Here is a 23,864-nt window from a genome sequence, read left to right on the forward strand (position 1 = left end):
TGCTCTTGTCACCCCGGCTGGAGTGTAATGGTGCAACCTCACCTCACCGAAACCTCCGCCCCGCTAGGTTCAAGCAATTCTCCTGCCTCAGCATCCTGAGTAGCTGGGACTATGGGCACCCCCCACCACGTCTGGCTAATTTTTTGTATTTTTAGTAGAGACGGGTTTTCACCATGTTGGCCAGGCTGGTCTCGAACTCCTGACTTCAAGTGATCTGCCCACCTTGGCCTCCCAAAGTGCTCGGATTATAGGTGTGAGCTACCTCAGCCAGCTGCATTTAATTTTAAAAATGGTACTTCAAGTATTTTTGAAGAAAGAAGACGAACCTTTGAGTTTCCTTAATGTCTTCCTATAGAAGAAGATTTATTATCATAAATCTTATTGGTTAATACTCCAAGAAGAAAAAGAGAAAAAAATATAAACAAATATTTATGTATTCAAAACTACTAGTGTGATATCGTACATCAGTGCTGTGAGACAGAAATATGTTATGTAATTTTAAATTTTTTAGTAGCCACTTTAAAAAAAGGTGAAATCAATTTTAATAATATACTTAACCAATATATCCAAAATATTTCCACATGTAATCAATGTAAAAATTATTAACCAGATATTTCACATTTTAAAATTTCTAAGTCTTCAAAAATCTGATGTATATTTTATATTTATATCAATCTGGACAGCCATTTTTCAGTTGCTCAATGACCAGTGCGGATAGTGTACAATACAGCTACAGACCAAAGTCAGAAAAAAAAAAAAAATACTCATAGGTCTGCAATGTTTTAAGAGAAGGTTTTCCCAAACTAGACCTAATTTGGAAATGCACTGAATAAATAAGCTATTACCACTGTCTTTTCACAAAGAAAAGCACTGAATACATAAGTTATTATTGTTGTCTTTTTACAAAGAACTTCTTCCCTCCCCAAAACTCCAATTATTCCAAGCCTTCACACCAAAATAAATATATCAGATACTAGACAACTCCTTGCTCAATCTATTTCCACAATTCTATTTTGTTAACTACTGAAATAAACTATTATTTTAACTTCATTTATAACATTTACTATCAAAAGTTAAATGTCGTTTTGGCTTAAGCACTCACTAAAATCATTTTTTCATATAAGCCAGCAACAGTATCTTTTAAACTAAGACATTCATAAAAAATTACACATGCCATAATGGAAAAAATGAGTAAGTCATGATTTAATTTAAAAAGTGCCTCAGTGACATGCTTATTTCAGAAAAAGCATCACTTGTAAAGAACATCTGCTTCACTGTCAGAAAATCAGAAAAATAAACTGTTACACATTCAGTAGACAATGCTAGAAGGGTAGAATAAAAATCCAAATGGTATTTTGGAGTCACAGACAATTTTGCCAATTTCAAGAAAAAGCTTTCGCAGAAGATTTCAGTATAATTTAACCAAGTCTGACAAGAAAGCAGAAATTCACATCTTATTATTTTCAAATTATTATGTTCTTCAGAAATAATGCTCTCTAAAGGATAGATGAAAAAGATATCATTTATAGTATGCTCTGAATAACTTATCTAAAATGCCTGGGTCCAGAAGTGTTTCAGATTTTGGATTTTTTAGGATTTTGGAATATTTGCATATCCATAATGAGATATCTGTAAGATCCAAGCATAAATGCAAAATTCACTTACGTTTCATATATACCTTATACCCATAGCCTGAAGTTAATCTGACACAGTATTTTTAATAGTTTTGTGTGTAAAATGAAGTTCTGACTGTTTTGACTGTGGCCCATCACATTAAGTCAGCTGTGGAACATTACACATGTGGCTTGCACATTGGCACCTAAAAAGTTTTGAATTTTCAAATTAGGGATGTTCGACTTGTACTACATATTCATCTGAAGATTTAGTTTAGTGTTTTCAGTCAAAGAAAGCTGGTAAAATTAGCTTACAAAATTAACGCAGCTAAGAAACTAAAATTTACTTGTGATATGGCTATTTATGGTTAGCTTGAGATAATTCCTTAATTTTACATGGATAAAATAATTATAGCATAAGATGATTCAGAAAGTTTATCCAGAGAAAAGTACTGTTTCAAGCTTAGGACAGTTGAAAACTACCTAGCCTGGGTTTGAATCTGAGTTCCAATGCTATGTGAACTTCGGTACACTACTTTATCTGGGTATCGGTTTCTGTAACTATGAGGTATAATGAAGTTTAAATTAGTCAATAAATAAAAATTTCTTAGATCAACATTTGGCATATAGTAATGAGTTCGGTGTTAAATATTGATATTTAATTACTATCATATATTGTGATCTGAGAGACCAAAATAGATGCCATTTTGTCAACTAAGACAAACCCAAAGGTTAAGGAAACAAAAGTTACCTGTAGGTCAAGGGTTCAGGGCCTGGCTGGCACGGCAAATTTCTAAATTCGTACGTACAATTAAAAAAAATACGACTTTGCTAAACTCCTCTAACTGGAGCTATCGGGCAAGTTATCAGACTTCTATCTCTGATTTACAATACAACGACTACAACTCTGACTGTAGAGAGGACTGGCAAACAACTGCAGCAGACACCTTAAGCTAGTTTCAGCCTGCTTAAAGAGGCTGCGCACAAACTGTCTTTGTGTCCCGTAGTTCACCTTTTGTTCACTCTTCACATAAAGAGCCAGATTCCAGATCATTTTAGTGCTAAAACCCTGCCCCAAAGTGAACACAGGATGTATATTATATAGGTTTACCTATTGTTCATATGCTCAGTTCCCCTCATAAATATGTATAGCTTTTTCCCCAAACCTGCTGAATATGTATGATTCTATTGTGTAATAAGGACCCTGTGAGGCATACAACCACACCTGTCCCTGCCCTGTGTGAAGACAAAACACCTCTGGTCCATGCTGGAGACTATCTCTTCCTCATTAGCAAAATGATATCACTAATAAAGCTCTCCTTTCTATTAAACAGTATTTAGCCACCCTGGGGGTCTTCTGGATGACAATATGAATTCTCATTTTGTGGGACAGAGGGAAGAAAGGAAAGTAATAATACCCTGAGTGCCTAATATGTGGCAGGTACTACTTTGTATTTTTTGACAAATGAGACAATGCAGGGAATTAAGGACATGCTTTACAGTCACAAAGCTCACCTCATGCTTTGTAATTTCAGGGTCTCTATTCTCTCCACTAGTAAAACTGCTCTAGAGGAAACTCAATGAAAGATAAAAAAATGAAGAGGTGCATAAATGCATTTCCTCTTATGGATTACTTTAATTCCGTAAGGGAAATAATACAGGGGAGTAAGAGAGAAGCAGCAAATGGGGTACTATGAATTAACTCCAGACACAACTAGCACTCTTGTATTCCATGTAATTAAAATAGTGAAAAATCTTGGCTCACAACTCTAAAAAATCTGGAAATCTGTGCTATATATGAACAAAAACATTTCTTTAAGTTTAGAAGGCAGTACACTATACTCATAGGAGTAAAAGAAAGCAGACTCTGCAATGATTAATTTAATTTCATTAAATATAATAAGAACAAGTAAAAAAAAAAAAAAAAAAGACCAAATAATGTTTCAATCTGTCAAAGCTAATTTCATTCATGAAAAGCAACAGTTTGCTACGTTAGGTATGTTTTTACTTACTTCTCCAATGGAATCTTGAGAATCCTGGTTGTATACCTGAGTCTCCACCTCTCCATCAGTACTTTCTTCTGCCATAACTTCTTCCTGTATCATAATACACTAATATATTAACCATATCAGTGTAGCAGATGAAGATGAAGGGTTACCTGTTTTTGTTAGTTCTCTCATTTGAAAAAACCCTTCAAATCTTTAATTTTATGAAACTATAGAAAAATAAAATTTTATTTAAAAATTATAATCACATTCCTCCTCAGTATACACAAAGTAAGGTTTATGAACATTAATACATGCTAATACAATTAATTTAGTAGCCTTAATGTTTGATTTGAAACCTGCTTCATTATAATTTAATCTTAACAACAAAAAGGAATATAATTTTGGTTAATCTTAGAAAAAGACAGCAGGTAACAGTTTATGTCCATGATATTTAAAAGCTGAGATGAAATTCAATTTGTGTTTTTATAACTGTGTTTTTTTATTGAAATAGAAACAAATTAAAGATATGCAAGAACATAAAACACTGTTGGCAACAATACCTGGGTTGTCAGTGGAATCTTTGTAGAAAGTTCAATAAAAGTGTTTTCCAGATAAAACATTTTGGTCCCAAAAGATTAATTTTCTCTAGGCTATAACTGAAAAGAGTACCTTAACTCTACTGGTAAAGATTAAAATCGACAAAAGAACTTTATGCACCTCAGTTCCTACGGGTGTAACGCTTTTCAACTTCTTTGGAAGAGGCATTTCCACTGTATCATCAGAGACTTGGTCTGATGCTTCTATGGTGCTATCCTCTTCCTCTTCACGTGTACGCTTTGGCAAAGAAGAACTGGGGGTAGCTGAAACTTTGAAATTACATAAATCTTGAATTAGAGCATGATCATAACTCGATTTAGATAAAGATAATTTACCCAATACAGTCACTTAACTAAAGGAGAACACAGTAAACATTTAATTGTACAGATTACTAAAATACACTCAACCAACTCCTAGATCAATGCATCAACATAATTTGTTTCTGCTAAGCTATGGGTAAACAAAGAGCAACTTACACTCTGAGTCAATGTTTTTATACCAACCCACGCTTTGCTTAATAAAGTCAACCAATTTTTACAATATATCTGATTCACTGAGATTATACTAATATGTTGTTATTTACAAAGTTTACATGGGACCTTCTACAAAACTCAGGACTCCTTGAATAAGAAAAAATGTACACTATATGTAAATCAGTATATAGTCTTATCTTAGGTGTCTTTTAGTCCTCTGGACCTCCGTTAAATTACATACAATATGTTTTACGTTAATAGGTAAAACCAGTAAAAAAAGTAACTGGAGGGGGAGAATCATCTTAATGACAAATAACTGATCTAAAATAGTCATATTCAGCAGTAAACATGAAATAAAATGTTAGTAATATATTCGTTCATTCTAATATCTGGTAGAAAGCAAGTATGCACAAAGAGTACTTGTGATATGTATTATAATACATATAAGATATCATAATTGTATAGGTTTACTTAACTTCATTTGTACAAAGAATACTCAAGATATATATACTCAAGATATACTCAAGATATGTAACTCAAGATATACTCGAGATCTTATAAATGCATAGGTGTACTCTGACTTCATTTTAAAATTAATCTTACCTGTGCCAAATACTGCTGTGGAAGTAGAAGGCCGCTCAACTGGTGAACTCTGAACAACCTCTACTATGTTTGAAGATAACTCCTGATTGATAGGCTCAATCTGAGGATGACTCTGTTGAGTGGGTTGCACAAAAGCTGTAGCCTGTGTTTGTTGCTGAACAGTTAAAATAGGTTGAGAGATAGAAGGCTGGACATTAGGACTAGTAGAACGAACGGATCCACTTGTGCTTCCAAAAACTGGAACATGTTCCACAGGCCCTTCTGACTGCATAGCTGAAAAAATAATCATAATGCTGAATATAAGACTTCTACTTTCATCAAAACTGAAATTATCTTTCCCTATTCTGCGGTAAACGTCACCTTTCACAAGGATTCTCTTGGCACTTAGTAGACAAATACACTGTGGGTAAAGGTAATGTATTATGGATTTTTATATTCCCTATGTAACTGATATGTAGCATGCAATAAAATGTTGGCTCAATTAAATAAATAAGTATCTGAAACTGATTTTGCATCTACTCATTTAAATTACTGTTGAATAAAATTAATGAAATTAAGCTCGAAGTATAATTAGAATTTTTCATTAAGCATCATTTGTTTTTAATTGATATAACAGTAAATGTAATTAGTAATATATTTAGTTTATTGGATGTAGTTGAAATAAAACATTCTGTATTTTCATAGCACAGATACACTTGAATAATTTACTGAATTCTAACATTTATCAAGATAAGAATATAAGGAACTATGCAGGTAGCAAAGTTTTACTGAACACCTACTGTGGAGTTAGGTAAAGGGATTAAACAATAAGAAGCCAAGATTTTTGCCCTTGAGGAGCTCAATGTAGTGGAGTAAAAAGGCATGTATACCACAGAATAAAATACAAAGTTGTAACTGCTGTAATGAGTAACAGAATGTCATGGGAAAAAATTGAAGAAAGCAATGAAATGGTCAGGTTCAGTGAGAAAGCAATGTTGGGTTGAGCCAGTAATTCAGTATGATTTTCCAAAGTGGATTTCATATATTCTTTGTCATTACAAGTGAAATTTTTGGTCCTAGAAGTATGTACTGCAAATATTAAGCATCCATTTTTATAATGACATTGACTTCAGCTGTACTGGACACTTCACTTATCTTTGAAATTACTGTCATTTTCTCATAATAAATCTAAATAAGCAATCAGTCTAATCAGATCTGTATTATTTTACTAACCTTCCTGTGATTCCACTTGTGTAGTGGGCATCACTGTAGCTGTTGGGGTAGTAGTGGGATTTGTAACAGTTGCAGGTGTAACCATTGGGCGGATACTCGCCCTGGGTGTTGACTTATTTCCAGCCAAAGCTGCAGCTGTCACTTTACTTGGAGTAGACACAACAGGAGTTGGCTTGATATTGGCTGTTGGTGGGTCTGAGGTGCTGGCACTAATAGAGGAGAAAATGCAAGAATAATTAATAACAAATTATTACACAAATACTTTTAAAAACACAGTGAGTACAGGTCTCTATTTTTTTGTTCACTAAGTATTTCAGAGCCTTATTAAAGCTGTTTTGAATTTAAGCATTAAAAACTATACAGGGAATGCTCCAGTGTGGTGCATCCTGACAATGCAGAACGTATCCAGCTGCTGAATTGCTGAACCCAAGTCTCAGCCCAGCATTTTATATCTGTCATCATGTAACATCACGGGGAAAATCAGTAGCAGCCTTAGAAACCAACTGTAAACTAAAAGATGAGAGATGTTTTCTCTGTCACAAAGCTTCATCTGATAGGACTGAAAGTATGCTGAAAACAAGTTGGCAAACACATGATACAGTTTTGCAGAGAAAATAACTCTTTAGTGTATGTTTTTACAATAGAATACACAGATTTCTGTTTCCTAAACAGAAAGATCACTAGATATTCCCTGAGCTTTAAAAGAAAAATAACAGACTATGAAATAACTAAAACTCACATTCCTCTTTCACCAGAAGCTGGAGTTGTTTTCAACGTGATCTGTCTCTGCTGTTCAGGGACCTATAAAGAGAAAGCTCTTGATTGTTGTTCCTAGCCCACAAGAGTCCACTAAAAATGCTACAAAAAATATTTCACTATTGTTAATTCTCTCTGCATACATTGAATTTTAGCCAAAATTCACTCTGACAAAGGCTCCTATGTCACCAGGCACTTTCAAGTAAAATGTACAAAGAAAAACAATTTGTTACTTAAGCAGAATTAGCTAATCACCTTATTAGAAGGTTCTTGAGGCTCATCTCTCTGCTCAAGGTGTCTCTCTTGATGCTCCCTGAGTTCTCTTTCCAAGCGACTAATTCGACCTTCATATTGGGACTTTAGAGCAGTAATACGAACATCCAATTCATCTTTCTGCTGATCTAAGGCTCCATTCCTTTGTTTAAGCTCCTCATTTTCTTTAGTTAGCTGATCTTTTACACCTAAAGAAGTAACCAGGTGATTATATTAATATTACAATCAAACATTTAAAACAACATTTATGCACTTAATTGACACGTGGTCACATCAGATTCTACTACTATAACATCTACATTAGTTATGATATACTATACATCTCAATGAGCAAAGTTCTAAGTACATTCATGTTTTCACTTATTACTAGAATATAAAATATACTTACTCCAACATAAAAATTTAGTTTTTCCTAACTAAAATCTCAACAAACTAAAGATCTGAGTTAGCAGAAGCCCTTTTATATTTCAATGTATCATTCAATTCATTATTATGAATTGCAAAATTTTTATTTCATATAATCTACAGCACTGTTTAAAAATAATTCAAGAACTTTTAAAATCAAGTAAGTTGTTAGGACATTGTCTTAAAGATCATTTAAAAAAAAATGCCTGTAACAAAACCCAACTGATTTGACATTTTATTTAACTACTCAGCAGACTGACAGGCAAGGCTGAATAAACCCCTGATCCTTGAAGAACTAGGTTCTTCATAAATTTGACATGATACTCTCCCCAAAGAGCTAGAGGGGCCCACTACCATATGAGGCACAAAAAAATCCCTGGACTGGTAAAGATCTTTATGCAGTCTACATAAGGTGTGTAGGCAGCATGGTCTGGGCTCAAAGGATCTCTGTCACAAGATAAAATTGTTATTCATGAAAGCAGAAGGATAGCAGTACTCCATTATCTATTGCCAGCCAACAATTGAGAAAAATTTCATCATATCAAGGACGTCCTCATCACTTGAAAATTAGGATTGCTCTTTGTGTCCAACTAATTATTCCTAATATTTAAAGCGCGCACACACACACACACAGACACAAACACACCCTTCATAGTAGATACCTTTTATTTCTATTCCATTTAATTTTAAGCCTGCAACACACAACCAACTTTCATTACCAAGTTCAAACTTTAAACAGGTATTTACCAGCTAAGTGTGCAATTTTTGATTTTGCTGCTACAATAGCTTTTCTGGTTTTTTCTTCCTTTTCAGTTATCTGTTGTCGGAGCTGTTCCTCCTGTGTGGTTCTATCTTGAAGATCCTGACGAAGTCGTGAAAGTTCAGACTGAAGTTGCACAGTCTGTTCCTGGAGATTTCTTGCTTCTGTCTCTTTTTCAGATAATGTCTTTAAAGGAAAACAAAGTATTCACCATGGAATTCAATCATTTCAATATAAACTGTATGTGGTAGCAACTTAAAGTATAACTTATTAATTTGCTCTTTAAAAGATTAAATAGAAGCATAAAAATGGTGGTCAGACCAACTAAATGCACACCTGAAGATGACTGGGTACTACTTACTTACAGGAGCCATTCCAAGTAAAACGAATAAAATGTATCCATTCCCACATGGTAAGAGAAACTGTCAGTAGTTAGTACATATTTCTTCAGGTGTATAACAGGAAAGAATTAGGAACAGACTGTTCTCACACTCATACCTTCTGCAGATTCTCTACTTGACTCTCGAGTGATTTTGATTTTGTTTCTGCTTGGTTGAGCGTTTCTTTGAGTTCCTGCATTTCCTGGACTAAAACATGCTGTTCCTGATGGTCTCCAGAGGACTGAGCCGATGTCTCCATAACCTAAGACAACAAACAGTAATAATACACTTAAATATTTACGTTCAGTAATTCAATTTCTGCAAGTTTGTCTAAGAAAATAATCACAGCTTTGCAAAGAAACTTTATCCTTGAAGGTATTCGAAACAGAATTTTCTATGAAACAACTGTAATCTCCAAAAACGGGGAACTAGTTGTGGTTTTCCACATAACTGAATACTAAACAGCTAATCAAAATGATGCATTATAGTTGAATTTTCAACACTGAACTGCATTTTCATAATAATGAATCAAGTGAAAAAAGCAGACTACAAAATAATATAAGCATATAATATTATTTCTTTGAAAAAACACATCGCTTATATGTATGAAAAGGGATACTAATGTACTAATAGTGGCTAAAACAAAGGGGTAGTAATTGCGAATTTTTTCTTTATTTTCTAATCCAACATGTAATAAATACGTAATTCTCAATATACAAATTCCTTACCTTCAGGAATTAAAAACAACATTTAGATTCAAAATATAAACATAATAAAGATTTCTGAATTTTTTTGATAGGTGGTTAACATAAATAATTTATTTAAAACTATACAAAACCTGATTAGTCATCATTTTTTAATATCCAATTGTAATTACCAATGAGTTATAAGAACATAGCTTTGAAAATGGAGAGTACTTGAAAGGTGAAAACTGAACCAAAATATATCTAGTATTTACCAAAATTTGTGAGTTTATAATGCATTTTCAGCATATTAAAGAACTATTCTTAAATAAAGATATCATATATGGTTACACGAGTTTAGTATCTGAAAGCTAGTAATATTCAAAATTACAAAGAAATAAGATTTCATAACATTCACCCTAATTCTTTTTTGTAAGAAAAGCTTCTTCAAAATACCTTATCCTGTTGTGCTTTAAGTTCTTCATATTGAGTCTTGTACCTACGTCCAATTTTCTTTACTTGAGTAATAGTTTTGACTTTTTCTTGGATATCAATTATTTTGGCATCTAAGTCCTTCTGGATGGTTTCCTTTTCAGTTCTTACTTTATTTAGATCTTCCTTCAGACTCTGAATTAAGTTCTGGTTGTTAGTCAAAGATGCATTTGATCTTTAAAAAATGGAGGAAAAAATAAAGATTTTTCTTTCAAATTTTGAAGTTCAACGTAACTTTACGTTATACTGCTTTAATAAAATTTTTTTTTTTTTGAAAATCCTAAAAAATACCCACATACTTCAAAGGTAAGAACTTACAAATTTACAGCCCTTAGGCAAGATCTTATTACATAGGTTTACATGTGCATTTTAGAGATGAGAAAAACAGAGTTACCAGTGGTCAAGTAACATGCGCAATTTCACAAACTAAAATCAAGTGATGGTACTCAGATTTTAATTCAGACTTGCTTGAGAGTAAAACCCACCCTCTTTCTACTGCATTGAGTATTGTCAAATTTCTTCTGTAAAGGGCTGGATATTAGAATATGCTATACTTTGCAAGCCACAAAGTCTTTGCTGCATTTTTCTTCAACAATGCTTTAAAAATATAAAAATCAGTCTTGGCTTATAGGCTGTACAAAACCAAATCATGGGTCACATTAGGTCTGTGGGCTATAGTTTGCCAATGCCTGTACTATATCCTGGACTGAACTTGAAATCAGATGGCCTGAATTAAGAGTACGGGTTAATTTTGAACTGAACTTGAAATCAGATGGCCTGAATTAGGTAGTCAATCTTTTTGAATCTTAGGTTCTTCATTTTTAAGATTAAAATATAACTCTTCTACTTAACATGCTAGACTATTGCTACAAAGAGAATATATATACACATGTATGTATAAAAAACACACAAATTTGTAAGTTGTAAAGCAATATATAAATGGGGTCATGATATGGACAAATTACACTAAAGCTTCAGAAAAGGTAAACCAGAAACATTAATATTTAATTTCTTAATTTTAAAGGGGCAACACTTTGCTATTAGTTCATGCAAGAAAAAATTAAGACTTAAAAACTTCCCTTGGCCAGGCATGATGGCTCATGCCTGTAATTCCAGCTCTTAGGGAGGCAGAAGTGGGAGGAGAGCTTGAGCCCAGGAGTTTGAGACCTGCCTGGGCAACAGAGGGAAACACTGTTCTCCACAAAAAGGAACAAAAAAGCCAAAGCAATAAAACCCACTTCCCTTACAGAGTCACAAATATCAGCTAACCAAAACAACAACAATAACAACAACAAAAACTACTTGTAAAAGTCTTTGATAGCTATAAACTTAGCTTTAGACTTCTACTGAGTAGCTCTTTAAAAAATAAAATATAGAGAAATAATTATCTATAATGAGGATATTCTCATACATACTTTATATATGAAGGCATAATATTAAATCACTGCTTGACTCTACAAAGTAGACGCAAGTCAGATATGAGTGCTCTAGCACGTTCCATTCTTTCTTAAACCACGAGGCAGGCACTTGGGGAGTCATATAAGTAAGTAAAATAAACTTCTTTAAGATTTTATATATTATATATGATTTAAGGCTTCTTTCAATATACCTTGCAATTTCAGCTTTAAGTCTACCAATTTCTTCTGTCAACTGTTGAATACGCTTAGTATGAACTTCCTTTTCAGAAAGGAGCTTCCGATATTCTTCTGTATCTGGATCTTTCTGTTGACTTACTAGATGCTAGAATAACAAAAATGCTTACTTGATTTTTTTAGGTTTTATGAAACAAATGTGCTATAATAAAATGGAAGAATATCTGATTATGTTTACATTAGGTTACTTGCATGTAAAGTAATCAAGCATGGAACTACAAGATACTAAGATCAAACTTAGCTTTGGTTTGGCTAAGAAGTCTAGCCAAAACGGAAGAGGAAAGCAAATCAAATGTCATTAACTGCTCATTATATTTTCATATTTGTGAATAAACATTTCAGATTAGTTAGAAGCCAAATAAAGGGATCCAAAGAATCAAAACTTTCAATATTAAGTATCTAATTTCATTGAAGTGACATTTAAAAGAAAAAAAATGTAGATAATGCATTACAAGTTAAACACACAAACCTTCTGTAGAGGCCAGGTAACGTGCTTTACGTGTATTACATTTTTTATCACACAAAAGGTGATAAGAGTTTCCCTCATTTTACAAATGAGGAAAACTAAAGCTCCAAGAGGTTAAGAAACTCTCCCAAGTCATATAACTAGTACATGCAAGGCAGATTTCTAACCTTTTGTTTGAATAAAGAGCTGAGTTTCTAACCACAGTATGTTAACATGGTTTCATCTCCCTAAAAACGTTCCAGTGAACAAGTCTTTTTAAAGTGCTTCAATAAATACAATAAAGTATACACATTCCTAGTTTGTTTTTGAGACAGCGTCTCCCTCTCTCACCCAGGCTGGCATGCAGTGGCATGATCACAACTCACTGTAGCTTCGACCTCTTAGGCTCAAGTAATCCTCTGGCCTCAGCCTCCCAAGTAGATGGGACTACAGGCATGCACCACCATGCCCAGCTAATTTTTAATTTTTTGTAGAGATGGAGTCTCACTACATTGCCCAGGCTGGTCTCAAACTTCTGGGCTCAAGCAATCCTCCCATCTTGGCCTCCCAAAGTGCTGGGATTACAGGCATGAGCCACCATGTCTGGCCTCAGATTTCTATTTTCATGTATAAAAATATTTTAGAGATAAAATGAAAGCCTAAAACTTTTAAATTATGGAAAATAAAGTAACTGCTTTTTAGAAATGTATATAATGTAACAAAAATTTTTAATAAATTGGGTTATAAGTTTAACATGTCAAATATTTACATGTGTTAATAACATAATACATGTAAATAACAGACTTCCACTAATAAACACAGTAATTTTCACTAGTTCCTCAAATATCTTTATCCCCCTAAGTTTCCCCTGTTATGAAAAACACACGTTTCCATGTTTTGGAAGAGTTTTAACTGCATTTACCTGGTTACGTGCTTTCCAACGTTTGACATCCTCTTCTAACAGCTTCTTTTCTGCCTGCAACATACCGCTTTTCTCACTCAGCTCAGCATTTGCTTCTTGTAAGGGTAAAATATCTAACTCCAGTTTCCTTACCTGAAAGTCATGCCAATATTTAACAACAAATGTAAAAATTCATTTATTATTAAAAATAACATGCTTCCACTCTTGATAACCAAGCAACAAACCTTTGCTTGCATTTGCTGTAGATCCTGTTCTAGTCTCTCCTTTTCTTCTCTTAGCATTTTATTGGTCTCCATAACTACATTCATTGTTTCAGTTTTCTTCATCAGTTCTTCATGCTGAGCCATTGTTTTTGCAGTTACCTAAACATTTCAAATAAATATACATACCAACATCTAACAATAGTTGAAAGTCTACCTGTTCCTATGAGCTCAAATCCTCCCTACAACAAAGTAAAGAGGATTTAAGTTTCAACTTTTAGAACTAAAATTTTTGAAAGTTCATGTTTACTTTTCTGTGAGGCATGCTAACTGCACAGTTTAAACAAATACAAGAATTACAAAGATAAAAGTGAAAAGATGCTACAAATCCCACCAACAAAGTATTAACATTAGGTAAAAACATCAATCCAAATCTCTATTTTTTTTTTTTTTCTGTATCTTTTTTTTCCTTGCGGCACTAAATTCAGTGTTAGTTCTAAAATGTTATTTTAATCTCAGTTTATTCCCTCTTGTTCAGAAATCTCTTTATTTTGATCCTTTGTTTCATCACTTTGGTTATGAGAAATTTTACCAAATTATCTGTGAAGAATTTTTTCCTTCTCATAGGGTATAATTATCCATCTTTTGCATTTGGTATATTACTTTCTTCCCCCACTATTTTTAAAGCTATAGCATATTTCATGGTTGCCATGCTATACTGTTCAAGCTTAGACAGACATTATATTATTATTATTATTATTGTTTGATTATTTTTTGAGATGGAGTCTCGCTCTGTCGCCCAGGCTGGAGTCCAGTGGCACGATCTTGGCTCACTGCAAGCTCCGCCTCCCGGGTTCATGCCATTCTCCTGCCTCAGCCTCCCGAGTAGCTGAGACTACAGGAGCCTGCCACCACGCCCGGCTAATTTTTTTATATTTTAGTAGAGATGGGGTTTCACCGTGTTAGCCAGGATGGTCTCGATCTCCTGACCTCATGATCTGCCTGCCTTGGCCTCCCAAAGTGCAGGGTTACAGGCGTGAGCCACTGCGCCCGGCCCATTATATTACTTTTTATATAATCTATGTTACTTATTGACTCTCTTCTTCCTATATTTAAGAGTTGGTTTCCCCCTGTGAACTTGTTGGTGGGCAGGCATTTTCTAGTATTTACTTTCTATAGCCCAAAGGAAAAAAAAAAGGAAGCAGAAAAGACTGAAACAATATGCAATCTTTGTTACAGACTCTGATTCTGTCCCTTTTCCTCCAAGTATTAACTCCATTGAACTGGAGGCTCTATTATTTCCATGGTGAGATACATTTGAATTAAACAGGATATAATTCTAGAAACTTTAGCTTCTGCTGAACACATAAATCCCATAAACTTCATTATTTACTTTTCCCTGTTCAATGGTTTCTTAACAGTTATTTTGACTACTTATCAGTTAAAAGAGGTGAATGTTTTAAGATCTTAATTTCCTTCCTTCTAGATGTGGGGGTATATTACTGTAGTTCCTAAGAATGAAGTAACTCAACAATAAGCTTTGGGTGGTAGTGTGCCGTAAGGAGTCAAGCTTGTGTTATTACCATACATTTCACTACCACAGCTTCTTTTCCTTTGGTTGTTAGTTTTTACTACTTTTTGCTCCTTGGGTGAGAAAGATATTCTGTAGCAGTTTAAATCACTTTATCCTAGAATGACTATCCACATGTATAAACCATAACGATAATAAATTAAGACAGCTGGAATTTATTAAGCACCCACTACATACCAGACATGCTTTTAAATGCTTCATGTGCACAAACTCAATTAATCCTCATTATTATCCAAATATTACAGATGAAGAAACTAAGAGCAGGGAAGTTAAACAATGTACTCAATGCCACAGCTAATGGTATGAAGCTAGAATCTGAAACCAGGCAGTGTGGTTACAGAGCCTTTACTTTCAAGCACTATACTATATTAGTGTTTAACAAAAGCTTAATGAATTTATAAGTTTAGAAGAATGCTTACTTCAAGTTAAATTTTACGTTTTGCTAAATAGTAGAGATACAAATGAGTGTTTCTCTTTTGATTTAACAAATGCTTTCTTAAAGCTTACTATACCTACCTGGACTTTCTCCCTTTCAGCATTTAGACTATCTTGCAGTTCCTGCAGCTCTCTTTCTAAAAGTTCAACCCTTTGTCGATAACGCAGACTCTCAACCTGAGCCACCTCAAACCTAGTTTCAGCAATTTCTTTTTCTCGTCGTATAAATCTACAAAAATACAGATATTAAAATTTTATGTGAATTTTAAAAAGCCAACATTTCAAAACTTGGATAATTTGGTAAGATGACAAAAATCATTGACTTTAATAACTATTTCACATGTTTTTATTAATAATAAACAATAATGGGAAATGCATTTCTATTTTCTTTTATAGACACTAGCTTTAGAATGTTCATCTCTAAAATGATCTGAAAGGCATTTAGTTTTTCAAGAGAAATCTGCTCTAGTTCCTACTATCAGATTCAACTTATTAGTCACTTATTAGTATGTGTAAATGTTAAAAGTTATGAGTTTTTGGACAAATAGAAGAATGAACTCTGTATCAAAATTATGTATAATCTCTTTAATTTATGATTTGTAGTTTTATTTCACAGTTGTTATACCACAGAAACGAAGCAGTAAGAACATGATTTACCTGAGAATTTCCAAAATTTGTTCTTGAGATTTTCCTTCTTCACTGAGAGATACATTCAGTGGTCCTTGTACACCTTCTTTCACAGAGGCCACGACCTTGTCACTTAATTTTTCGATCTGATCATGAAGTAACTTGTTTTGTTTCTCCAGATCTTCACAGCGACATACACATTTGGAAACTTCATCCTGCAAGCCAAGAGTCTATCAGAATAGCAGATTTTCCAATACACATTTTAAAAAACAACTTGGTCAGGCACGGTGGCTAATGCCTATAATCCCAGCTACTTGGGAGGCTGAGGCAGGAGAATTGCTTGACCCGGGAGGCAGAGATTGCAGTGAGCCAATATCACGCCATCGCACTCCAGCATGGGTGACAAAGCGAGACTCCATCTCACAAAAAAAAAAAAAAAAATTCTTTGAATTCAACTGAACATTCTATTCAGATTTACAATTATACCTTTAACATTCTCTCTCTTTCCTCCCAAGATGCTTTACACTCCAACAACTGTGATTCTGCTTTCTGTGTTGTTTCTTCCAAATGCTGACGGACTGATGCCATTTTTGAAACCTGCTCCTTCGCAGCTTGTAGAGCTTCAACATCAGCAGCATGCAGCATCAATTCTCTCTCATACTTATTCTGAGCTTCCACAGCTATTTTAGCCTATAAGAAATTATTTCCCAGTTGATACCAAAGATCAAAAATCCATAAAGCTAGCTAGCACTTTTGGAAAAGATACACATTGAACTTTTTAAATAATAAAAGTAAAGACAATCTAAATGTAGCAAAATAAGAAATTAAAAGTTAATGCTTTAGCTACTTAATGAAATATAATAAAACTGTCAGAAATGAAACTTAGAAGATGGTAGCAATTTGGACAAACTTTCCGATATAAGAAACTAAACATAACTCAGCTATATAAATACTAAATTATAGATCCACTGATTTTAATGAAATTTACTTTGAAGCAGTTCCCTGTATTACATTTTAAAATAGTGGTATACATGTTACATATATATAGGCAATAAAGAACAGTAACCAAATGAATAGCTATTAACATGACACCCAACTTAAAATAAGAACATTACCAATATCCTCAAACGTATTCCTATCCCATCCTACCATTTTAGTAACTCTGACTCCTGAATTTTTATCATTTCTTGTTCATAAAAAAATTATAAAAAGCTTCAACACGTGTGCACATACATACACTCAAACTAATGAGACTTTTTTTTAACATTTTATAAAAAGCAGTATACAGATATATGTGCAAACTTAGTAATGCATTAACAGTGTTATCAAGAGGTTTTTGTTTTGTTAAGGAAAGGCTGTCTCTAATCAATTGGATCTATAATTTTATAACCGGATCTAGTGAAGGACAATAGTAAAATAATTTTCGCAAATAAGAGCCAAGTACAAATTTTAGTCTCCTACTCCTGTTTTTGTTTTCCCACTGTCAAGATTGCTTTGTTAACGAATATTGCACTATGTATTTATTTTTAGCCTTCATCTATACTTTTCAATTTGTCCTAAGTTCCACAAAAGTGGAAATAATCTTGAATTTTTCCAAGGTCCACCAATTCTCACAATGCATAAATATACTTCAAGAATCATTCTCTAGGATCAAAACTCATTTCTCAATTAACTGGCTATAAGAGCACCACTTACTTGTTCCTGACAGTCACGTCTGGCTTGCTGCTCATTACTTAAAGCTGTGCTTGCTCTCTGAAGAGCTTCTTGTACTTCATTCTGAACACTAGAAAGTGTTTTTTTCAATTCAGATAACTAAGTAGAAAGAACAAGATTAAAACCAAAATTAATTGCAAACTTACTTGGAAAATACTGTATTGTAGTGTTACTATACTGAAGGCTCATTTTTCAAGATCCAATTAGACCAAAAAACTGCTGCTAAATTTAAAATGCTCACACCCTGATAAAATCAGTTTTGCAACTCTATCCATCCCCTAATATTTGCAAAAGTCATCTCAGGTAGGGGCTTTTAAAAAGAACCACTGATACCTATTTCTGTAAAGTAGTCTAAACATTTCAATGGGAAATGTATATAGAGGTACAGAAAAGAGTAAAACATAATTTTGCCTATGTTTTTAATAAATTTCTGCTGAGATGAACTAAATGGCAACTAATGACCTAGTTAAAAGAATTCAAATCCTTACAACAACAACAACAACAACAACATTAATATCATTAACCTATTTACCTGTTGTTCCATGCTCTCTATGGCTCTTCTCTTATCATCCTGAAGTTCTTGTTTTTCCTTCTCTACTTCCATCAACTTCTTTTCCAACTGTGTCTGAAACTCAGCTGACTCTTTTAAACGAACTTCAATATTCTTACGCACTTCTTCTGTCACCTTTACCATATTACAAACCGTAGGATATAAAAATTACACACATTTAAAATCATATAATTACTTTCTCCAAATCAAAACTAATTTGATAAGAAAATTAATGTTTGCATTATATTAGAAAAAGTATCCAGTAAAGGTGATTAGAAGATTCGACAACAAGCAAAAACACCATATAAATCTACAAGCATTTACCTTTCAGCTTGGCTACTGGCCATTTTTCTTTTTTGAAATGAAATTTCCAATCTCTCATTTCTCCCTCAATCCTCACATCCACTTGCCAAATCCATCTATTCTACAATTGAAAGGTATTTTCCTCACACATTGTGATGTCTTTACCGTGATGTCAACTACAAAAGGATCTTTTAAAATTGCAGCCCTAGACTACTGCTACAGCCTTCAAAATGAGCACTGTATCTTCCAATCTACCACATTAATTTTCTAATCAAAAAAAAAAAAAATCTGATTATGACATGTTAAAAAAAATCAATGGCTCTTAATAAACCTACAGAATATAATTTAACATATTTAAAACCTTTCACATTTGGTTATCAACTACATTTATAACTGTATCCCTTCACTACTCACTTTACAAACTGTCATCTTCTGAAGGCTTTCTACCATGGCTGAGGGTTCCCAGTATGTAAAATACCTTTCTACTCTATTTGCCTACACAGATACCTTCATTCAAGGCTTTATCTGCACAAATGCCATCTCTCGTGAAGGCATGCATACCCAGAAAACAAATAACATTCCCGACCTCTCATTCTCAACATTTGATCTGGACCATTCCAACAGCAAGGATAACCTCCTTGCTTCATGAATTTTGTGTGTTTTTGTTTTATCTGTCTTATGAGACTCAAGTACTTTCATAAGGTTAAAGGCAATGATGTTGGTCTAATTCATACCAGTGCCTTACAAAGCAGTCCTCTAATTAATAAAAACAAAGTTAACAAATGTGTTCAGATTGAATTCTGAGTTCAGAATCATACATACCTGTTTTTCCTTGTTGAGGGATTCTTCTAAACTAGTAACCATTGCTCGATATTGTTCCACATTGCTAGTACTTGTTTTGAGTCTCTCCTTTAAGTCATTCACCTGCTCTTCTGTCTGTCTTAGCTGACTCACAAGATCATCTACATCTTCTTTGTTGCTAGGCTGACCTAAAAGATACAACAGCTCTGTTAAAATTAGTATTTTCAATAGTATCCGAGATGACTGTTATAAAGAGCTTGTGAAATTAGCATTAAGGTTCAAATATAGATATATTTAGAAAGTACGTTTCAATGCATGTCAAATACAAAAATAAAAACAGGTACTTTGTTATGTTACTTCCTCAAAAACAAAATATTCAAATATTAATATTTGAAATCTGTTACAAAAATTAAGAAAAGAATATTCAAAAGAGAACAATCAAATATTTCCACTAAACTGAGGTAGCTATATGAAGAAATGACAGAACTCTTAATTTATTAAATATTACAGGAAGTCAGGGACCCCGAACGGAGGGACCAGCTGGAGCCGCAGTAGAGGAACATAAATTGTGAAGATTTCATCTTAACATGGACATTTGTCAGTTCTCAGATAATACTTTTATAATTTCTTACGCCTGTCTTTAATCTCTTAATCCTGTTATCTTCGTAAGCTGAGGATGCACGTCACCTCAGGACCACTGTGATAATTGTGTTAACTAACAAATTGACTGTAAAACATGTGTTTGAACAATATGAAATCAGTGCACCTTGAAAAAGAACAGAATAGCGATCTTTATGGAACAAGGGAAGACAACCATAAGGTCTGATTGCCTGCGGGGTCAGGCAAAAAGAGCCATATTTTTCTTCCTGCAGAGGGCCTATAAACTGACATGCAAGTAGGAAATACATCGCTAAATTCTTTTCCTAGCAAGGAATATTAATATTAATACCCTGGGAAAAGAATGCATTCCTCGGGGGAGGTCTACAAATGGCCGCTCTGAGAATGTCTGTCTTGTGCAGTTGAGATAAGGACTGAGATAAGCCCTGGTCTCCTGCAGAACCCTCAGGTTTACTAGGGTTTGGAAAACTCAGCCCTGGTAAATTTGTGGTCACACAGGTTCTCTGCTCTCGAACCCTGTTTTCTGGTTTAAGATGTTTATCAAGACAATATGTGCACCGCTGAACACAGACCCTTATCAGTGGTTCTGCTTTTGCCCTTTGCCCTATTCCCTCAGAAGCATGTGATCTTTGTTAGACCCTTATCAGTGGTTCTGCTTTTTGCTCTTTGAAGCATGTGATCCTTGTATCTATTCTCTGTTCCTACACCCCCTCCCCTTTTGAAACCCTTAATAAAAACTTGCTGGTCTGAGACTCAGGTGGGCATCATGGTCCTACCAACACGTGATGTCACCCCTGGCAACCCAGCTGTAAAATTCCTCTCTTTGTACTGTCTCTCTTTATTTCTCAGTCGGCCAATAGTTATGGAAAATAGAACCTATGTTGAAATATTGGGGGTGGATTCTCCCAATAATTAAACATTATTTACTCTAAAACACTAAATCTTAAATCTAAAATTTAGCCCAATTTTTATCAGAAGTACATAAAATAGGCAGAAAACTGTAAGTTGGAAAGAATGTTTTATCACGTGATATCAACAAGAAAGTATATACTTATCTCCTAGATAATTATATACCCATTATTTATATGGATCAGATATTTATGAGTCTGTATATATGCACATATACAGAGAGATGTTTCTGTACTCCCAGTGGGGGCACATCCTGATAAACTCATCATAATTTGAAACTATCGTTGAGTTGAAAACGCATACAATATACCTAACTCACTGAACACCATAGCTTAGCTTATAGCTTATAGCTTTGCCTAGACTACCTTAAAGGTGCTCAGAACACTTACGTTAGCCTATAGTTGGTCAAAATCATCTAACACAAAGCCTATTTTATAATGAGGTGTTGAGTATCTCATGTAATTTCCTGAACAAATACTGTACTGAAGTATTTTCTACTGAATGTGTACTGCTTTTGCACCATAGGTTGAAAAACTGTGTAAATCAGAAAGTCTGCATACACTTATTATTTATTTCCCTTGTATTAAGAAATAAAACCATATAGAAAGATTATTGAGACACAAAGGCTTTGACCTTGAAATGATGTATTTAAAAAGGGAAGCAAAATCTAATGAAACAAATGTTTTACCTGAGGCTACCAATAAGCAAAAATTGGGAATACTACTTTAAAGGAGATCACAAATCAACTCTTTCTTTAAGAGAAACTTATTGTAGATTTGGTATGTAACCTCATTTCCAAGGGGCCCGGGTTAAAAATCAAATACCTCTCTTCAGAAAGAATAATTTTTAAAGTATCAATAAATAGTTTCAAGGATTAGAAAACTGGGTACATACCTTGATCAAAGGCCAAGCCAAACTATTCTGAATCTTTTAAAACAGCGAATTTACTATTGTAGGCCCAAAACTGAGTACCACTGTATAAAGAAAAAGCTGTGTTTTTTTGGTTTTTTTTTTTTGTTTCATTTTACTAGCATTCATAAAGAATAAGGTTATTTACTGACAGAATATATAATACTAAGAAATACTTATTTATTTACAATTATATTGGTCTATTTATTTTATTTACCTTTACCAGTTCTCTGTGAAGACTGAGAAGCAAGTTGGACTTCCATATTACTGAGGTGCTGTTTCAATGTAGCAATTTCTTTTTGAGCATTTTTAAATAGTTCTTTTGTGTTAAGATGAAGATTTGTCTCTGTATCCAGTTGTCTCTTTGTATCTAAAAGTTGAACCTATAAAATACATCAACCTTATAACACTCTCTTTAGGTTCCTAAGCAACTAAAGGTTCAAACTATCTCTTTATAAACCTTTGGAGCTCAGCCAAGAGAGAGTAACAGAAAATAGATATACTGTCACACCTGAAACAGCCAAAAAAACCAGAGAAAACACATGAAACAACTGAGATCCCTGAGATGGAAAACAAAAGAGGTGAACCTTATATTGCCTCGGTTTACTGATTTAAAAGTTTCCAGGCTATGACACAGGGAAGAGGAAATGAGGCAGAGGCCAGGAGACTCTCTGAATTGAGAACACAGATCTGAGTCCAGGGAGACCAAAGCAGCTCAAATTTGTAAGACAGAATGTAAGACAGGAGAGGTGCATACACAGAGTACCCTGGAGCTCTACAGAGGGTCCTCCTTAAATATTCACCAGAGTAGTGATCGCTGCATATATATATGAGGCGCTTACCCCAGACAGGGGAAGAATTGTCCAAAGGAATTAAGAGTGAAGAGTATCTGTCACTCAAAGAAAGTCAAGAATAATGACTCTTCCCAGCAGCCAGACTAAAAAAAAAAACCCACAATTACACTGGACACTGGCACTAGAACTCATGAAAGTCTTGGCCTCAGTAGTGCAGAATAATAACTCCAGAATGCACACTGTTCTGGGCCCACCTAATACATCATAAAAGGCAAAGTCAAAAGAATCAAACCATTTTAAATTAACTTTACTGCATCTCAGAATAAAGCTCAAGAAGATTTAAAGGAATACAAAAATTGCACCCAACACAATAAAACTCACAATACATGGCACCCAGTAAAAAATTACTGGGTATAGAGTGAGGCAAGAAACTTAGTGAGAAAGTTTTTCAAAATCATGCTTCATCTTAGATGGCAGACTGTCCACACATCAGATTAATTACTGAACATAAACACACTACAGAAATTCAGAACTCTGATGGACTCACATCTAGATTTCTAGTAAGTGTATGCCTTTGTTCCACCTCATTTCCCAACTTCTTCTTTAGATGAGAGATCTCATGTTCCAGTTTTTCTATCTGGCTACTAAGTCTTTGTTTGGTTTCTGTTTCAGATCGCTCCAGTATTCCCTAAAGTAAAGAAAAGATTTTTGGTTATGCTTAAGAAAAAGGCAATACAAAACAATAAAAATTAAAGGCAAGAAATAATTACAGTATTAAAACCCATTTCTACATGAAGAAGCTAAAATCCAGAGTATTTATCAAGAAAGTATTCTGGTATTTTTCAATATTAAAACATCTATTATACACGAAAGAGATGGAACATATTACGATCATCACTCAGATTTCCCAGTTTTAAAGAAAATAAAAACCAAAGAATTAATCTTATAAATAGTAAAACTGCACAGGACGCTGTAAATATAACTGAGGACTTACCAATGTATGGTTTCAATCAATTTTCTTTCAATATGTTATTTAAAATACTGAAATGTCTTAATAAACTCCAAAATTCAATGATTATAATGGATGACAAAAGTGATGGATAAGTTTTCTAATTAAGGAAATTGAGAGAATACAAACATAATCTAAATTTAACTTTTAT

The 23,864-nt window shown here is 33.9% G+C and overlaps 1 protein-coding gene across 2 annotated transcripts in view; it reads right to left on the reverse strand.

The window, feature by feature from the left end:
- Window positions 1-23,864, reverse strand: part of TPR (translocated promoter region, nuclear basket protein) — a 62,888-nt gene that overhangs the window by 14,037 nt on the left and 24,987 nt on the right. For both annotated transcript variants that reach the window (XR_013417135.1, XM_015121836.3), the window contains exons 21-40: window positions 23,252-23,392; window positions 22,128-22,293; window positions 19,496-19,662; window positions 18,353-18,505; window positions 17,803-17,919; window positions 16,594-16,797; window positions 16,138-16,322; window positions 15,562-15,709; window positions 13,479-13,616; window positions 13,255-13,386; window positions 11,845-11,975; window positions 10,200-10,410; window positions 9,179-9,322; window positions 8,668-8,866; window positions 7,498-7,703; window positions 7,226-7,287; window positions 6,487-6,695; window positions 5,275-5,547; window positions 4,319-4,467; window positions 3,626-3,709 (exon numbers count right to left, since the gene is read on the reverse strand). Coding sequence is in view for 1 of the 2 variants with exons in the window: in XM_015121836.3 (XP_014977322.1) it covers window positions 3,626-3,709; window positions 4,319-4,467; window positions 5,275-5,547; window positions 6,487-6,695; window positions 7,226-7,287; window positions 7,498-7,703; window positions 8,668-8,866; window positions 9,179-9,322; window positions 10,200-10,410; window positions 11,845-11,975; window positions 13,255-13,386; window positions 13,479-13,616; window positions 15,562-15,709; window positions 16,138-16,322; window positions 16,594-16,797; window positions 17,803-17,919; window positions 18,353-18,505; window positions 19,496-19,662; window positions 22,128-22,293; window positions 23,252-23,392 (3,219 nt within the window). In the remaining variant the exon portion in view is untranslated. The remainder of the gene's footprint in view (window positions 1-3,625; window positions 3,710-4,318; window positions 4,468-5,274; window positions 5,548-6,486; window positions 6,696-7,225; window positions 7,288-7,497; window positions 7,704-8,667; window positions 8,867-9,178; window positions 9,323-10,199; window positions 10,411-11,844; window positions 11,976-13,254; window positions 13,387-13,478; window positions 13,617-15,561; window positions 15,710-16,137; window positions 16,323-16,593; window positions 16,798-17,802; window positions 17,920-18,352; window positions 18,506-19,495; window positions 19,663-22,127; window positions 22,294-23,251; window positions 23,393-23,864) is intronic.

Source organism: Macaca mulatta, chromosome 1, assembly GCF_049350105.2.
Source record: "Macaca mulatta isolate MMU2019108-1 chromosome 1, T2T-MMU8v2.0, whole genome shotgun sequence".
Taxonomy (NCBI): domain Eukaryota; kingdom Metazoa; phylum Chordata; class Mammalia; order Primates; family Cercopithecidae; genus Macaca; species Macaca mulatta.